The sequence below is a fragment of the Dicentrarchus labrax genome, unplaced genomic scaffold (genome assembly GCF_905237075.1).
Source record: "Dicentrarchus labrax unplaced genomic scaffold, dlabrax2021, whole genome shotgun sequence".
Lineage (NCBI taxonomy): Eukaryota > Metazoa > Chordata > Actinopteri > Moronidae > Dicentrarchus > Dicentrarchus labrax.
The window spans coordinates 17666638-17681090 of NW_026136711.1; the positions used below are offsets into that span (position 1 = coordinate 17666638).

The 14453-nt window shown below is 40.8% G+C and overlaps 1 protein-coding gene across 1 annotated transcript; it reads right to left on the reverse strand.

The window, feature by feature from the left end:
- Positions 1-3207: 3207 nt before the first annotated feature.
- suox (sulfite oxidase) lies at positions 3208-12691 on the reverse strand. Its single transcript, XM_051416151.1, has 5 exons — positions 12545-12691; positions 9110-9177; positions 8575-8740; positions 7214-7486; positions 3208-6137 (listed from the first exon to the last, which is right to left on the reverse strand). The coding sequence occupies exons 2-5, from the start codon at positions 9163-9165 to the stop codon at positions 4914-4916; spliced, it is 1719 nt and encodes a 572-aa protein (XP_051272111.1). The 5' UTR covers positions 9166-9177; positions 12545-12691; the 3' UTR covers positions 3208-4913.
- Between the last annotated feature and the right edge of the window lie 1762 nt (positions 12692-14453).

The following is a 14453-nucleotide window of genomic DNA, read 5'->3' on the forward strand; positions in this document are numbered from 1 at the left end:
GAGTTGCTCTCATGGACCCAACAGAGAACCATGACACAACTCCGCAGCCATACAGAGCTTTCTATCCTCTTTTAGCTCACTGTTTTGGTTTTACAGCACTCCTTCCAGCAGCTGAAGCCTGCAGTTGTGTCCAGCAACAAAACGGCCCATTTTCAGGACTGAGTTGATGGAGACCATAAGTGAGTGAAAATGGGACTTAAATTTATCAGAAGATAATGTTGCTCTGTTGGCTGTGTAACTAACATTATTGTTTGCTTACAATGTTAGGATTAGCCGTAAACAACTTTATAACTTGCGATGGCTGTAACTCGAACTTAAAGTCAAATTCATGATTCATAAATGGAAATATAATTGATATGGTCGCATTGATTGGTTGGTTTGATTCTGGCATGTAATGATTCATAAATGATTGTATACAAGCTACAGTTTTATATAAAACTAGACTATGTGTGCCTGAATGCTTGGTGCGTTATAGAGAGAAGATTTAAATTTATTTTAAAGCAAGCTGTATCACACTGTGTTAATGGGGTCATCTCAATCAGCTGTGTACTCCCAACTGCAATTAAGGGTTGCCATGGTGATGGTACCTACAATGTCTCCTGGGTCAAGACATTTTTTAGCTGAGGCACACCTCTCATGATTATGCTTGTAGCACCCAGACCGTAACTCCTATCACCGAAATGGGGATTTTGTCAGCAAGATAAGAGCCTGCTGAGCACATTTGGTGATATTTGTGTGTGTAGAGTCAGAAATGTGACCGAGCTGTTGGAAGAAGTGGCTGCTTCTGCTCTTTTAATATGGAAGTTAATGCAGCAGTTGGTTGGTGCTCCTGTCGCTTGGAAGCTCATAAAGACAAAAGTGTAAGTCTGTTTGCTTCCACAGTTACACGTCTGTGACCGACACAAGCATTCCTACATTTTGATGTACAAATTATGTATGTGTAGTGACAATTGTTGCTGTGAGAGCAAGTTGAAGACAAGATTTTCATATGATTTTACAGCCTCTCTTCACTGTGACACACTAATGGAAAAGTCTCAGAAGGACTGAAATTTTCATTAATTTTAAACTTAGATTGTGTGAAAAGTATTAAAGATATTAAAAAGCTGAATTAATGGCAGAAAGTCCTACTTGTCATGAACATTTTAAAGTTGGAGTTTCTATGTGAATGTATGAATGAGTAAGTAAGAGTTGAAAATTCATGAAAAACTGCCATAAGGAATGAATGGGGGAAAATCTGACAAAATGATTAAAGGTATCCATGAGAAAAGTCATAGCACACTATTCCTGATCAAGCTGCATGTTTTTATGTATTTTTTGTGTATGTGCTGGCAAAGCTGCAGGACTAGATACATGCTGAAAAACATACAGAAGAAGAATAAAAAGATGAGGAAGATTAATTCAGTGTGCCTGAACGTGCAAAGCACTTACGCGCACTGATTAATCTTTTTAAAGTCTATGATGTCTTAACAATAATGCTTGTGGGTCCATGCTTTTTAATTTGGGTGTTTGTATATTATATATTATTTTGCTTTTAGATCATAATAATAAAGAGGAAGGAAGCAGAAAATGTCAATGTGTGGGTGACTAGGGAGTTGAACTGATGTTGGTTTCTGGTGACAGTATCGTCACCAGCAACTTCAGTTACTATTTGTATTATCGCCTCGTCAGCCAAATCTAATTCCTCCTTGTTTTGGGTCATCTGAGCACAGCAGCTGTGTTTTGATATATTTGACTACTGTAGTTTGCAGTTGTGTACATTTTATACCAACTTTGTCAACAGAATTCATACTAATGACAAAGGGTAGATATTATTCTATTAAATGATCACACTGTGAAGACATTATTGGGACATTTGTACAGTGTTTTAACAAATCTGGGAGAGGACCACAGTAGACTGCTGTGAATGGAACTGGTATAAATGTTACAGCAGCATTAGCCGACAAAACAGCTGGTGTCAAGATGTGAGTGCAATGCATGGTGGATGGTTGGCAACATACAGACTTACAGACCTAAACCTGAGACAGCACACTAACAGTAACGTTTGTCTTTGTCCACCAACAGTGTCTGATGGGCTGTAGAGATCCTATCCTAGCGACAGTAAATGTTAACATGCTCCAGGATATATTTGCAAATTAGGCTTATTAATAATTCATTAATTAGAATTATTAATTGAGCTAAGAATTATTCATAGGTCAGTTTTTTTCTTGTATATTCCTTTGATAATTTTCACACAACGTCCTCTCACAGGTATATTCAACCAGTGCACATGCTTCACATTCCTCACTCTATCACAACTTCACACACAGAGAAATTAAACCAAGGTTTTGTGCACTGGTTTGCGTTTACCGCCAACGTGACAAAAGGTCTGTATTTGCTGACCTAAAGAGGAGTAAAACAGTCAGTTCCTCTGCTTCCTATATACTGTCCATGTCATTGTTATGAAATGAAGGAACAGAAAGAGCGACCAACCCAGACGTGGGAGTACAGTATGGGCCATTTTGGAGATCATGCCACGAGACAGTGTATGGTTACACTCCACTGCAGAACATTACAGAACACATTCGTTCTCACAGACTAGGTCAACTGCAGAAAACCATAAAACATGAGGGGTTTTCATCTGTTCGACGCAATTGTGCTTACCACAGTGTCAGTCATTTATGACTCAGGGACAGATCAGAATGGAAATTTTGTAACAAACACGTTTGCCAAACCACTTCCCCGCTTGGTCAGTAGCCCCCAGATATTAATAAACAAATGAGTCCCACAGCATGTTATCATGCACATAAACTCCTGCAATATATCTGGTTTTATTACATAAACAAGTTTCTACGTCAGAAGACTTAACAGGAGAACATCTATTGCGTTTAATCCTACTGAGGGCAAAAGCTCAGGCCACTCGTCAGCATGACAACATCATGACTCCCAGTTCAAATAGGTTTATTAAGAAATCACACGGGTTAATGGAGTGTGACTTAGAGGAGGATCAACATTTCTATTGTATTATATTATATCAGCAAACATTGGTCGTATGATGACACCACATCTTTCTTCTTCTTCTTCTTCTTTTTCTTCTTCTTCTTCCCAGCTGCAACATCTTTTTCGGGATGCTGTCTGAGTCACTTTATATCCCGTCTCCTCTGTCACCACATTTACTAAATAAAAGTAGCAGTTTTAGCACAAAGCAGGAATTGAATCAGCAGAAGTACATTGGTGTAAAATTAGATCTCTTTATTCATCATTTCCAACAATAATGTACATTTTACACAAAACATAGTGTAATCCAAGAACTGATCACAGAGCTGCATGACAGGAATTCACAGCGTGGACAGATTCAACTGTCAATATGACAACATTAATATGAGTGAATATTTCCATGATCCTGAAGCAGCATTTCTCTCAGAGAAGCTGTGCAGTCAATCCAGTTCAAACTAAAAGTTCAAAAGAGGGAAGATCAAGGTTTAAGGTTTATGCAGATGATTTACTACTCCTCTCTCTCCTTGTAAGGAGGAACGCTCAACTCTTATCATCTTTGTCTAAATCCTCCTCACACTCACCTATAAGCTGGAGCACAGAGACGCTCACATTGGGTCAAAACTGTGTTCAAGACCTCTGTACTGTGCTGTAGTGTTGTGGCATAAACTCAACCAACGTAAGCCATATCTCCACAGTGAGGTGGTACTTCTTACCAACTTTGAAAGAGTGGGGGACCCGTCCACAAACTAAAGGGTCACAGTTCACCACTGATTTGCAGACTAAAAACAAGCATTGATGATTTAAGACACTGACAGCTGCTCCTGGTCCTGTTCCTTTAAGCTCAAACTTCTCCCACAAAATGTTATCTTATTATTTTCTCCCACACAAAGGTTATCAATCAGCAAAGCCAAAGCTGCAGATGAACAAAAGCTCCCAATGTTTCAACACTTGGAAGTTGATTCCAGTCTTGGTAAACTTCAGTTGTTCTCTCTAAACTGAACACTTCATGCAACTCTAGTAGCCCTCATTTCGTACTCCTCTACATTTCAATTAGATTTCATAATATTATTTTAAATTAGTATTTTAAATTATGATGCAGGTTAAGTTATTCAAGCCTTTTCATATACTGTGCATATCCAGAATTGATAACGTCAACACTAATTATAAAAATAAATTCTCTACAGAATTAGAGATGTTTTGATACCATTTCTTCCTTCCTGATGCCGATTGTGATACCTGAACTTTGGTATGGGCCGACACAGAGTACCGATCCAATACATGTGCGTTAAAAAATAGATATACGGTGTATATATATATATATATATTATTATTTATTAACAAGTGTATACTACTAAGCCTGTGTGATTGCTATCATTGTTGTATGGCCTGGCTCCGGTTAAACCCTTTGTCAGAGTCAGAGTAGGGCAGGTTATGACTTCACTGTCTTGGGGAAAAAATGGGAAAGGGGACATTGCCGGGAAGGGCAGGGAAAATGATGTGGTATCGGATGGGTGCATGTAATCGCCGATACCGGATACTGCATTTTAGGCAGAACTGGAGGAATTTCCAGTACTGGTATCTGTATGGGAACAACTGACAAATAACTAACTGACTCATATGTTCAAGTCTAAAGTCAAAGTGAAACTGGACATGTTTTGATTTGGTTATTTACAGCCTTTAACTTTGAAGGCTTTCTAGGTATGTAGCGCTGAAAATCTTTCAAATCTCACAGACAACATGTTTGCATAAATACTTCAAGGCTGTGCATTTAACAAAAATGCTGCTATATTTGTTCTTATACTTCAAAATGTTGTGCTACGTCTTTATGAAACTATTCACTTTTGCCACCGAGTGGCAGGTTTAAAACAATGTCCACTCTCTGATGACTCCGTTTCAGCCGCGAACCTTTTTGATTCTGAAAGTGGATCAAACCACTAAGTCTATTCCTCGCTCTCATCTTCTCGGATGTTCACCTTCACTCTGTGCCAGGCGTTACTCAGCACGCCCCTGAGGTTCCAGATGGGAGGAACTGTGTCAGGCTGCATGTTGTAACTGTTGTCAACGGCCTTGCAAACTATCTCCAGCTCCTGAGCCTCTGGAGGAAGAGGAGCCGTTAGCTCCCACAGCTTCCAGGCCCAGGCTCGTCCCGGTGGAGGCGACGGTTTGGGTGCCTGTTCCTTCTCGGTGCTCCTCAGCTGGGCCACCTGCCACGTCTTTCCTCCGTCCAGCGAAACATCTACACGTACCACCTCTCTGCCCCCGCCACTCCAGGCGTAACCCTTCACAGTCACCTCTTCACCGCTACGATTGACCACAGCACCGTCCGCCGGTGTGGTGATCGCTGACTGAATGGGCAGCTCTTGGATGGCCGGAGCAGACTTGAAGTCCACTGTGTCCCAGTCCGTCCCAGGAGAGAAGCCCTTGTAGTCGTTCTGCTGCCAGTGGCTGTTGCTCTCCTCCGCACTCACTATGATCTTCCCCAGCCATTTGACATTGCGTGCTCCCACTGTTCCTGGGACCAATACGCGGACAGGGTAGCCGTGGTCGGCAGGGAGATCCTCACCATTCATTTCATAAGCCAGCAGCACATCACCTTCCTCATTAACTGCCTTGTTTAGAGGGATGGAAGAACCGTAGGTAGTCCCGGTCACGTCTTTGTCCAATCCTTCAAACTGAACATGACAAGCCCACTTGGCCACATCTGGCCCATAACCAGCAGCCAGCAGCACATCCCTGAGCCTTGCGCCGCTCCACGTGGCGTTACTGATCGCAGCGATGCCCCAGTTCAGTCCTTTCACCTGCTTGACCTGATTCATCTCAGAGCGCCGGTTACCGGCACACTGCAACGTGGCAGTGATGGTGTGTTTGGGGAATCGAGTCTTCAACTCTTCTAAAGACAGTGTCAGCACTCCTCCAGGTAGTCCCTCCACGTGCAGCCGATAAGAAGCCGGGTCCACCTGAGGAACTGGCAGGTGGTTTCTTTTGAAGAAGATGGCAGACGGGGTGATGTAGCTGTCGGTGAGGAGTTCAGGAGGCGGCTCGGCATTAAAGGGCTTTTGGCTGTTGATGCGCAGGACAGGGTGACGCTTCGGGTCAGAAGAGTAGGGGTCAGATGATTTAACAGTCTGCTGCTTCTTCAGGTCTTCAGCACTCAGCACGCCAACCTTGTATTAACCACAGACACAAAGGTTTTATTAGACTGCATGGGACTAACTCAATGCCACGAGCTATCACATATTTTTTCAGCTGAACTTCATCTCAAACGGCATAAAATGCACATCAAAAGGCAAAAAAAAGGACAAAGAACTGTGTTTGTTTAGAGGAAACACCACCAGAAAAAAACGCCAGCAAAACATTCTTCTCATTGGCCACTTGAGGGAGTGCCAGTACTCAGCCAACAGCAGTTTTTCCATTAGTATACAGTATGCAGTAGACCTGATCAAGTGCAGGACAAAATGAATCACAAGTTCATGTTTCTATTTCTGTCTCTATTTCACACACCAGACAGTTTTAATGGTTTGGTAACTGTCACAGTCACAACAGTCACATAACGTGTACTGTGACTGAATTACACTGCAACCAAGCTAATGCACAAATTACGGTTTATTGTGACTTAGCTTTTATTTTTGTAGCTTCAGCTTCAGGATTTATCAGTTATGTAAAACCTGTACTCACCAACGCAACTGCTGAGATCGCTGATCATAGCGACATTGTTGACAAGTCCAACGGGGCAATAAATGAGCAGCGTGGGCAAAACTACAGACGGTACAGCAGGTTAAAGCTGAACCAGAAACTCTGACGGACTGGGCTATCATTTAACAGTCTTGACTTTTTTTTTTCTCTTCAAAATAGGTTTGGAGGTTTTCTACTCTATTATTCCTGTTTGTTCCAGCCAGAGGTGTAACTCTAATGTGTACACAAAGGATCACAAACATTGGCTACAGTGTTTGATGCTCGCTGCCAATTCTTAGATTTGTGTTTAACGCTGTTTGATGGAACTTGTTCCACCCAGTGAAAATCTGCTGAAAACCATTTTTTTCCGAGGTACTCCATTGTTAATATTCCACTTACAGTTCACTGGTTTCATAGTAAATCTTTTTTTTCCTGTGTCAGTACAAGACACAAGGAACAAAAATGTACCTATTAAGTACTTGAACATTTTATTTTTTTATCTTATTTATGGTTTTAGGATAACATTGTGTGTCCTGTTTAAACACGAACTTTACAGCCAGCCACAAACCTTATATTCTGAGAGGATTTCCAGCACATGTTCCTGGTTGTGTACAGCATACAGCGCCCAAAACGGTTCGAGGTCTCCACCTGCCGCCAACAAGATTTTATCCCCACCAGGGTGCATAGCCACAAAGTCAGTGATGTCATAGACGGCACCTCTGTAAGTGACCCATACGCCATCTTCCAGAGAGCGGTGACTGGTGACCTCCTCCTGGGTGAAGACAGGAAGACCTGAGGTCTTCTCTATGGTCTGCACTTTAATGGCGTCTGCCTGCTCAGCCTGCACCGGAAAGAAGACAGTAAACATCAGTGTTATGATCCATCAAAAGAGAGAAAGATCACTTTGTCACTGTAATTATTTGTCACTCTAAGGCTGCTAGTCTTAAGGTGGTAAACTGGCTGTGACAGCAGTGGCAGTGTGTGTGTTCTCCGTGTTTACACACCTCTGCTCCAGATTACTCACAAGGTTTTAATACAATATTGATCAGAGGAATATTATAGGGATACTTTAAAATAATTATAGTGATTTTAGAACGTGAAAGCTTGATGGATCTGTAACCAGAATTTACAATGACTGTACAAGTGACTTGAAGAAATTAATTTAATCACTTAGAGGTGCAACAAAAAAAGACAAAATCTGCTAAAACATTTCTGTATTTGTAGTCAGCAGTTCGAGGAGTAGGTGCTTTGAATTTCTCCTTCTCACTTTCCTCTGAAGAGATGATGGTATTCTGCTCAGCTCTATGCCCACTGAGTCACATAAAATGTGGGAATGAAAACTGACAAATGAGCTGACAAACCAACAGCTGTGAACCAACAGATGAGACAGGTCACTGCCCTCACTGTAAACAGCAAAATACCATAAACGGGTGTGACTGAGAGGGAAGACTGCAAATTCTCTGTAATGTTATCAGACTGTTTAAATTAGCCAAATAAAAAATACTTTTATAATTAAAAGGACAATTCCGGCGCAAAATGAACCTGGGGTTAATAACACATGTGTACCGAGTTGGTCCGTTCTCTGGGATATGTTTTCATGCTAATCGACCGTGACCGGTTTTAGCACAAACCACTAATTAGCTTATAACGCTAGCCAACGGGGCACAGAAGAGCTGTTACCGTGTGCCCTGTTCATTTTGCACCGGAATTGTCCTTTAAGATTGTGATATATGCTGTACATTTTCGTTAAGCTGTTCAATACTTGAAGAAACAGAGTTTTCAGAAAATGCATCTGCAAAGGCGTCACAGTCAAAGCCCTGTCCTCATACTGTTTTCTTGGAAAACATGTTTAACTGGCATAATTAAGCCTTGGCACAATAAAAGCAAATTAAACATTGACTGTCTTTACGGATCTTATCTCCTCCTAACCTTGTGGTGGTGGAGGCCATAAGCCAGGACAGCCCCTGTACCAGCCAGCAGTCCTGCCAAAGCATGTCTCCAGCTGGGGCCGTGGGCGCGCTGGTACGATCTCTGACCCTCACTGCTGCTCCAGAGACGAACTGCACACAATGCCACGGCAGGTGCAACTTGATGCCTGTGAAAGAAAAAGAAAAAATCAAATGTAACTATTGTGCACGTCAAGTCGAGCTCATTAGGTCTCAAGTAAACCTGTGTGTTAAGAATAAGTATCCAATTCTGGTGTATTCACAAAGTGTGAAACAAAAGACAAAATAGGGACGAACACTACGATGCAGGTCATATAGTTCACAAACATTTGGAAAAACTAATTAACACAGCTTGAGTTGTTTGTTTTAGTATTCTGCATTAAACGGAGACCTTTGACTGGGTGGAGCTGAGACCAGACAAAACTTAACTACTCTGTCAATGGCAAGCCAAGTAAATGCCAGCACATAAAATGCCCCGGAGCGATATGTGTGACAAATGTCTTGTTACAGTGTTGTACCTTTGAGTGTTGAGGCAGCCAAGTCGAGTCAGGTTGTGGCAGCATCTGAGAAGCATTGCACTGATGTTCTGTACAAAAAAAAGAAGTAATTTCCCAGTGAACAACACATTACATCTCCCAAACAAAGTCTGGATTTCTATGAACCTGTTACTGAAGTTCCTTTAATATGAAATTTAACACAAAACCCACAGTGAAATATAAATTAATTATTGCTGATTTCTTTTGCCAAGCGGACTGTGAGTGAACACAATTCTGTAGCTAACTGTTGAAAGTTAAAGGCTGCACACACCAGCAGTATACAACATGCTTCAAAACACGCTGATTTCTATGTAAGCTCTCATATTTGGCTTTGTCTGCCAGAAAAGCCTGAATTTTAAGAATAGAAAAGTGTCAGGTTTATCTAGAGCTGTGGTTCCCAAAATGTTTAGGATGTGGGCCTAGGCGATAAAACAAGAGCAATATCATTATCTATCTATTATATTGACACTTTATCAATAGCAATATGAAAATTGTTCAATAGAATATCAATAATTTCACTTAAATGCAAAACATAATGACCAGGCCCTGGCTCATAAACAGCCTATCATATTCTTGGATAATGAAGCGTGGTATGAGTGAATCACCATAGCCACTTCAACCCTTTGGAGTATGTCTTCAATTACAACCTACATCTGTTACATCAAGAAACAACCTGCAGTACAATTGATAAATAAAGTGGTTAAATTCAACCTTTTTTCCACTTGGTCTTTATTAAAAATAGGTAATTAAAAAATTATCATTCTGATATCGCTATATTGCTTAAAGTAAAGTAAGGGGGGGGTGACACACAGCAAAGGGCCACAGGTCGGATTCGAGCCCTGCGCCGCTGCAGCAGGGGCTCGGGCTCGGTACATGGGATGCCAGCTCTACCCACTGAGCGAACCGGGCGCCCCAGTATCGATATATTGCTAAGCCAAATTAACTTGCGACCCTTAAAATTAAACCATTGTGTACACGTGACCCCTCGTAACAGGTATAGTATATCTGAGCTGTGAATAGTTCAAACAACATTAAAATACGAATCTTTGGGCGCCCGGTTAGCTCAGTTGGTGGAGCTGGCGACCCATATACGGAGCTGCTGCAGCGGCCCGGGTTCGGGTCCGACCTGCGGCCCTTTGCTGCGTGTCGTCCCGTCTCTCTCCTCCTGTCTCTCTACAGCTGTCTCTATAAAATCAAGGCCAACAAAAAGGCCAAAAACATAACTTAAAAAAAAAAAAAGACTAATCTTTGCTCCACAGATGGTTTCATCTGAGTCAATTCAATTTAAACAAAATCAATTCTGGAGGGCTAGAGAGGAATAACTATACAGAGCAAAGATTACAGAAGTCTTAAGAGGAATATCACATCCAGTCAAACGTCTTGTGTCCAATCAGTTTTATCTTTCCCCCCCCTGGGAGCTCTGACCTTCAGCAGCTTCATATGCTTTTAATAATTGGCCTTACTAATGTGTTTAAATGAGCACTGAAGTCAAATGTACAGTAGGTTTGACTAGAGGAATAAGTTAAGATTTGCTTGCAAAGACCTGCAACAGTCCTAATGAATACTGTCTCTGTCTGCGTGTTAGGACACAGTGAGCGTAATAACAGGATAGTTGTTGTTTTTTATTATGTATAGTCGAATATACAACATGTGCTTTCTTTACAGCCAAAATGTGCTCCTGTTAAGATGAGCAACTGAACCTTTAAACCCTTCAACTCCTACTGAACTGACCAACCAGCAGTGACTTCAACCTTTAAAAAGGAGCCAACCAACTCAGGGGGAGTGAACAGAGAGGAGGAGGCTTCAGTTCCCTTTTCTCTAACCTCAGAAATGTACACCGGTAGTTGCAGCAAACACGGACAGATCACCCAACATGCAACTGAAACGTATTACCAGTTCATTAAGAAATGTAATTTACCAGGACTTTGTCTTCTTCTGTTGACAATACTGTGACATTTTGACAATATGGAAGAAAGTTACGACTTAATAATGACTGCAGTTTGAATCAATAAAAGGAGCCAAATGTGCCTAACCTTTAGAAAACATCTCTGGGTAGGGCTGCTTTACGAGGAAAGATCTGTGACTGACTAACTGGGAAAATAAAGTACAGAGATCTCATTTCTCATTATTATTGTGCTATTCTTGATGCATGATGGAAAAAAAAGGATTACTTACAGGTCACACCTGAAATGACAGATAGCATGTGGAGGAGGTCTTATCAATCAATTAGACCGACCTTATCAGTGTCAACAGCAGTCATTAAGATTACTCGGGTTATCTTTAACTAGCTTTCACTATGACAGCATGCCTTCCTGCAGCCAGAGGAGTACTTCAACTCTGAGGGGTTAGGAGGTGAAACGTTAATCTCCTACTGTTTTAGATTAAAGAAATAAATTAATAGATAAATTCTAACACTAATTCACCTGTTGCCAAAACAGTCACATTAAAACTCGAATCGGGGTCTACACAGTAAACAAAGTTACATTTGAGGCGTTTAAATATTCAGAGATCAGAGAATATGTCTGCATGAGTGGGACACAGTCTCATTTAAGATCCCACATTTAAAAAATAAAAAAAAAAAAATATATATATATATATATTACATTTTAGTTCTATAAATGTATTTGTAATGTAATGCATTTCTTTCCAGAATATGCAGCCCCCCTAATCTGACTCATGCTGCCACGTTGCCTTTGTTCATTTTAATGAAACTATGACAACCTGTGTATTGTGGTGCACAACAAGGACTACATGGTTATAACTCAGTGAAGTAATTACTGTATGTAAACAACTTACACCAGAGTTTCCAGATATTAATCAACCACAAGCTCCCTAAACTGCTTGTTTATCGACCACCAGTCTTTTTTCCCTACCAAGCATGATGCTGGGTGCATTTCTGACAAGCTAAAAGGTATTAACTTAGCCATTATGTCATGTTTATAATGTAATGTTTTCTGAACATACTTTGGCCATAACGGCGACATAACATACACAATATATTACAATACATAAAATAAACATATTTGGAGCAACTAACAACTAGACAATGTTTATATTTTATATATATCTCTGACTAATTAGCAGTGGTGTAGCAGCCCTGTAGGACCTGTGGACATCAATCTTAATTGTAAATAGTTCACATTAGCTGACTGACGGTGAAGATAAACACATGTGACGTTAAGACAGCCAATTCAAATAGTTTATCTCAACGTTAAATAACGAAACGTTGGGCTGTTGAAGAATTAACGTTGGTTAGCTAACGTTAACACCAACTGATAGCCAGCCGGCCCGACCTCACACACACACCCCACACACACACACACACACACACATTCAGATGTGATCATAAACAGAAGAAACGTTAATGTTAAAGTGTCTGTTTACCGCATCTAAACAATAAAACAGCCAGTTACTCACTTCTGTTGAGACTGCTTGAACTCAGATCCACGATGTTACAACCTGTGTGTACAACCGAGTCAGCAACGCTGCGAAACTCTGAAACGTTACACAAACACCAGGCGAGTGACGTTCAAGACTACTACTACTTCATATCTGTGCTCCGTCATCTGGCAACCCAAAGCCTCTCAGAGCTGGCGAGGCACGTATGTTACCCGCCCAAAATAATTGAGATAAAGGTTTTTAACACTTTGAAACCAACCGTTTGGACGAATTGATTATTTAATGGATGTTAATGAATCGTTTACTAGAGCTTTAAAGGTCCGTTTGATTATGCATTTTGGGTTGCTAAGATGTGTAAACGTAATTGATTACGTGGCTTCAGTTCAGAAATAGGGCTGCAAAATATCACGTTTAAGTAAGAAATGCTAAATGACTTATTGTCCATCAATAAGGACATGAATTACAATTTACAGACCATTAATAAAGGATGGTTTATTGGATAGTGGTAGGCTACCAGTGTCCATATATTAGGGAGCAAAGTGCATGTGTGTAAGTTGTCATGTGGTAATTAGATTTGTTTGTGAATATATATCTTTTTTTTTCCTGGCAGAAATGGGCTTCCATAACCTTTCCTGTAATACAAACTCTCCAACCTTGAATGCACCTGAATTTATATTGTAAACATGCAGAGGGGAAGTCTGAATAAAACACGCCACTATCAACAGATAAGGGAATATTGCTGTGTATAAAATACAGACGCCCAACAACAGCATCTGCTCCAGTCTGCAGCATAACCCTCTCACACTTGAGTGATCTGAGATAAGCCCGCGTGATAGAAATCTCAACCCAAATCACACAAAATCCTGACAACATCACATAAACCACTAAATGCATCCATCATAAACAGTCTTCTCACTAGGAGGGATGAAGAGGTCTTCTTCAGTGTTCCCTCTGACAGGAAAGAAACAAAAGTCATGGATGGTGAAGGTAAAGTGAAAAACACAAAGAAGCTGTGAATCCTCTCACCTGAAGAAACATCTTTTTTTCTAGATTCATTTTATTTGTTGACAGTAGCCTCAGTCCTCTAACGGGCTGGTTTCCCCTTGTCAGCGGGAGTCAATGAGGAAGTCTTTATCAGTCAGCGTTATTGTTCCAGTCAGCTGCAGGCCCATAAAGTAGAAAGGTGTGTGGAAACAGTACAGTTACACCAGAGATAAGTTTCACTGTTGTACAATGCAGAAGTGGGAGAAGTGTTGGTGGTGTTGTCTTCTTTACAGTATTTTGGTTTTAAAGGCCTGCTGTATTAACTTATTGACGTTAAATTGTTACACAGTGCACCTTTAATGTAATCTTCAAAGTCATCCCTGTTGAAGAGAAAGAAATAAAGAGTTTCACATTTTGAAGATATTTCACACTCGAGCTGTCAAGGGACTGTTGTGCTTCTGTCAGTGACACCAACATATCAGAGAAAACACCAACGATGCTGCAAATTCAGCTCAAACATTAGACAAAACAAACGTGTCCCACAGTTCTGACACTGAACCAGCAGCACCACACTTCTTCGCTTCAGTTTCTTCTCTTTCAGGGCAACATTTTGATTAAATGACACATATCTGAGAAGAAGAATGTATTGTTTGGATTCTACCACTGTCAGACTGTCTGTCTGTTCCCCTTGTTTAAACTTTGCCAGTGTGAGCCTTGCAATGTTTGGGGAATCCAGTTAAAACATAACCTGTGGCCTACATTGCGTTTCTATGGCAACGCCAGATTCACCGGACTGTACTGTCTGTGTTTTGATGACAATATTTCCAACATTTCTGGTATTTCTTTTTTTACACATGCCCCTTTGAATCTTACATTAATACGTTTTTTGTATTGTGGTCATGATACATGCTGTTAATAGGGTTTTCTTAGTTATCTGTGAAGT

Excerpts from the sequence above, each read along its gene's own strand:
- suox (XM_051416151.1), bottom strand. The coding sequence starts at position 9,165 with ATGCTTCTCAGATGCTGCCACAACCTGACTCGACTTGGCTGCCTCAAC. Across the intron at positions 8,741-9,109 it reads GGCTGCCTCAACACTCAAAG|GCATCAAGTTGCACCTGCCG; the intron begins GTACAACACTGT and ends TTTCTTTCACAG. Across the intron at positions 7,487-8,574 it reads ATGGCCTCCACCACCACAAG|GCTGAGCAGGCAGACGCCAT; the intron begins GTTAGGAGGAGA and ends TTTCCGGTGCAG.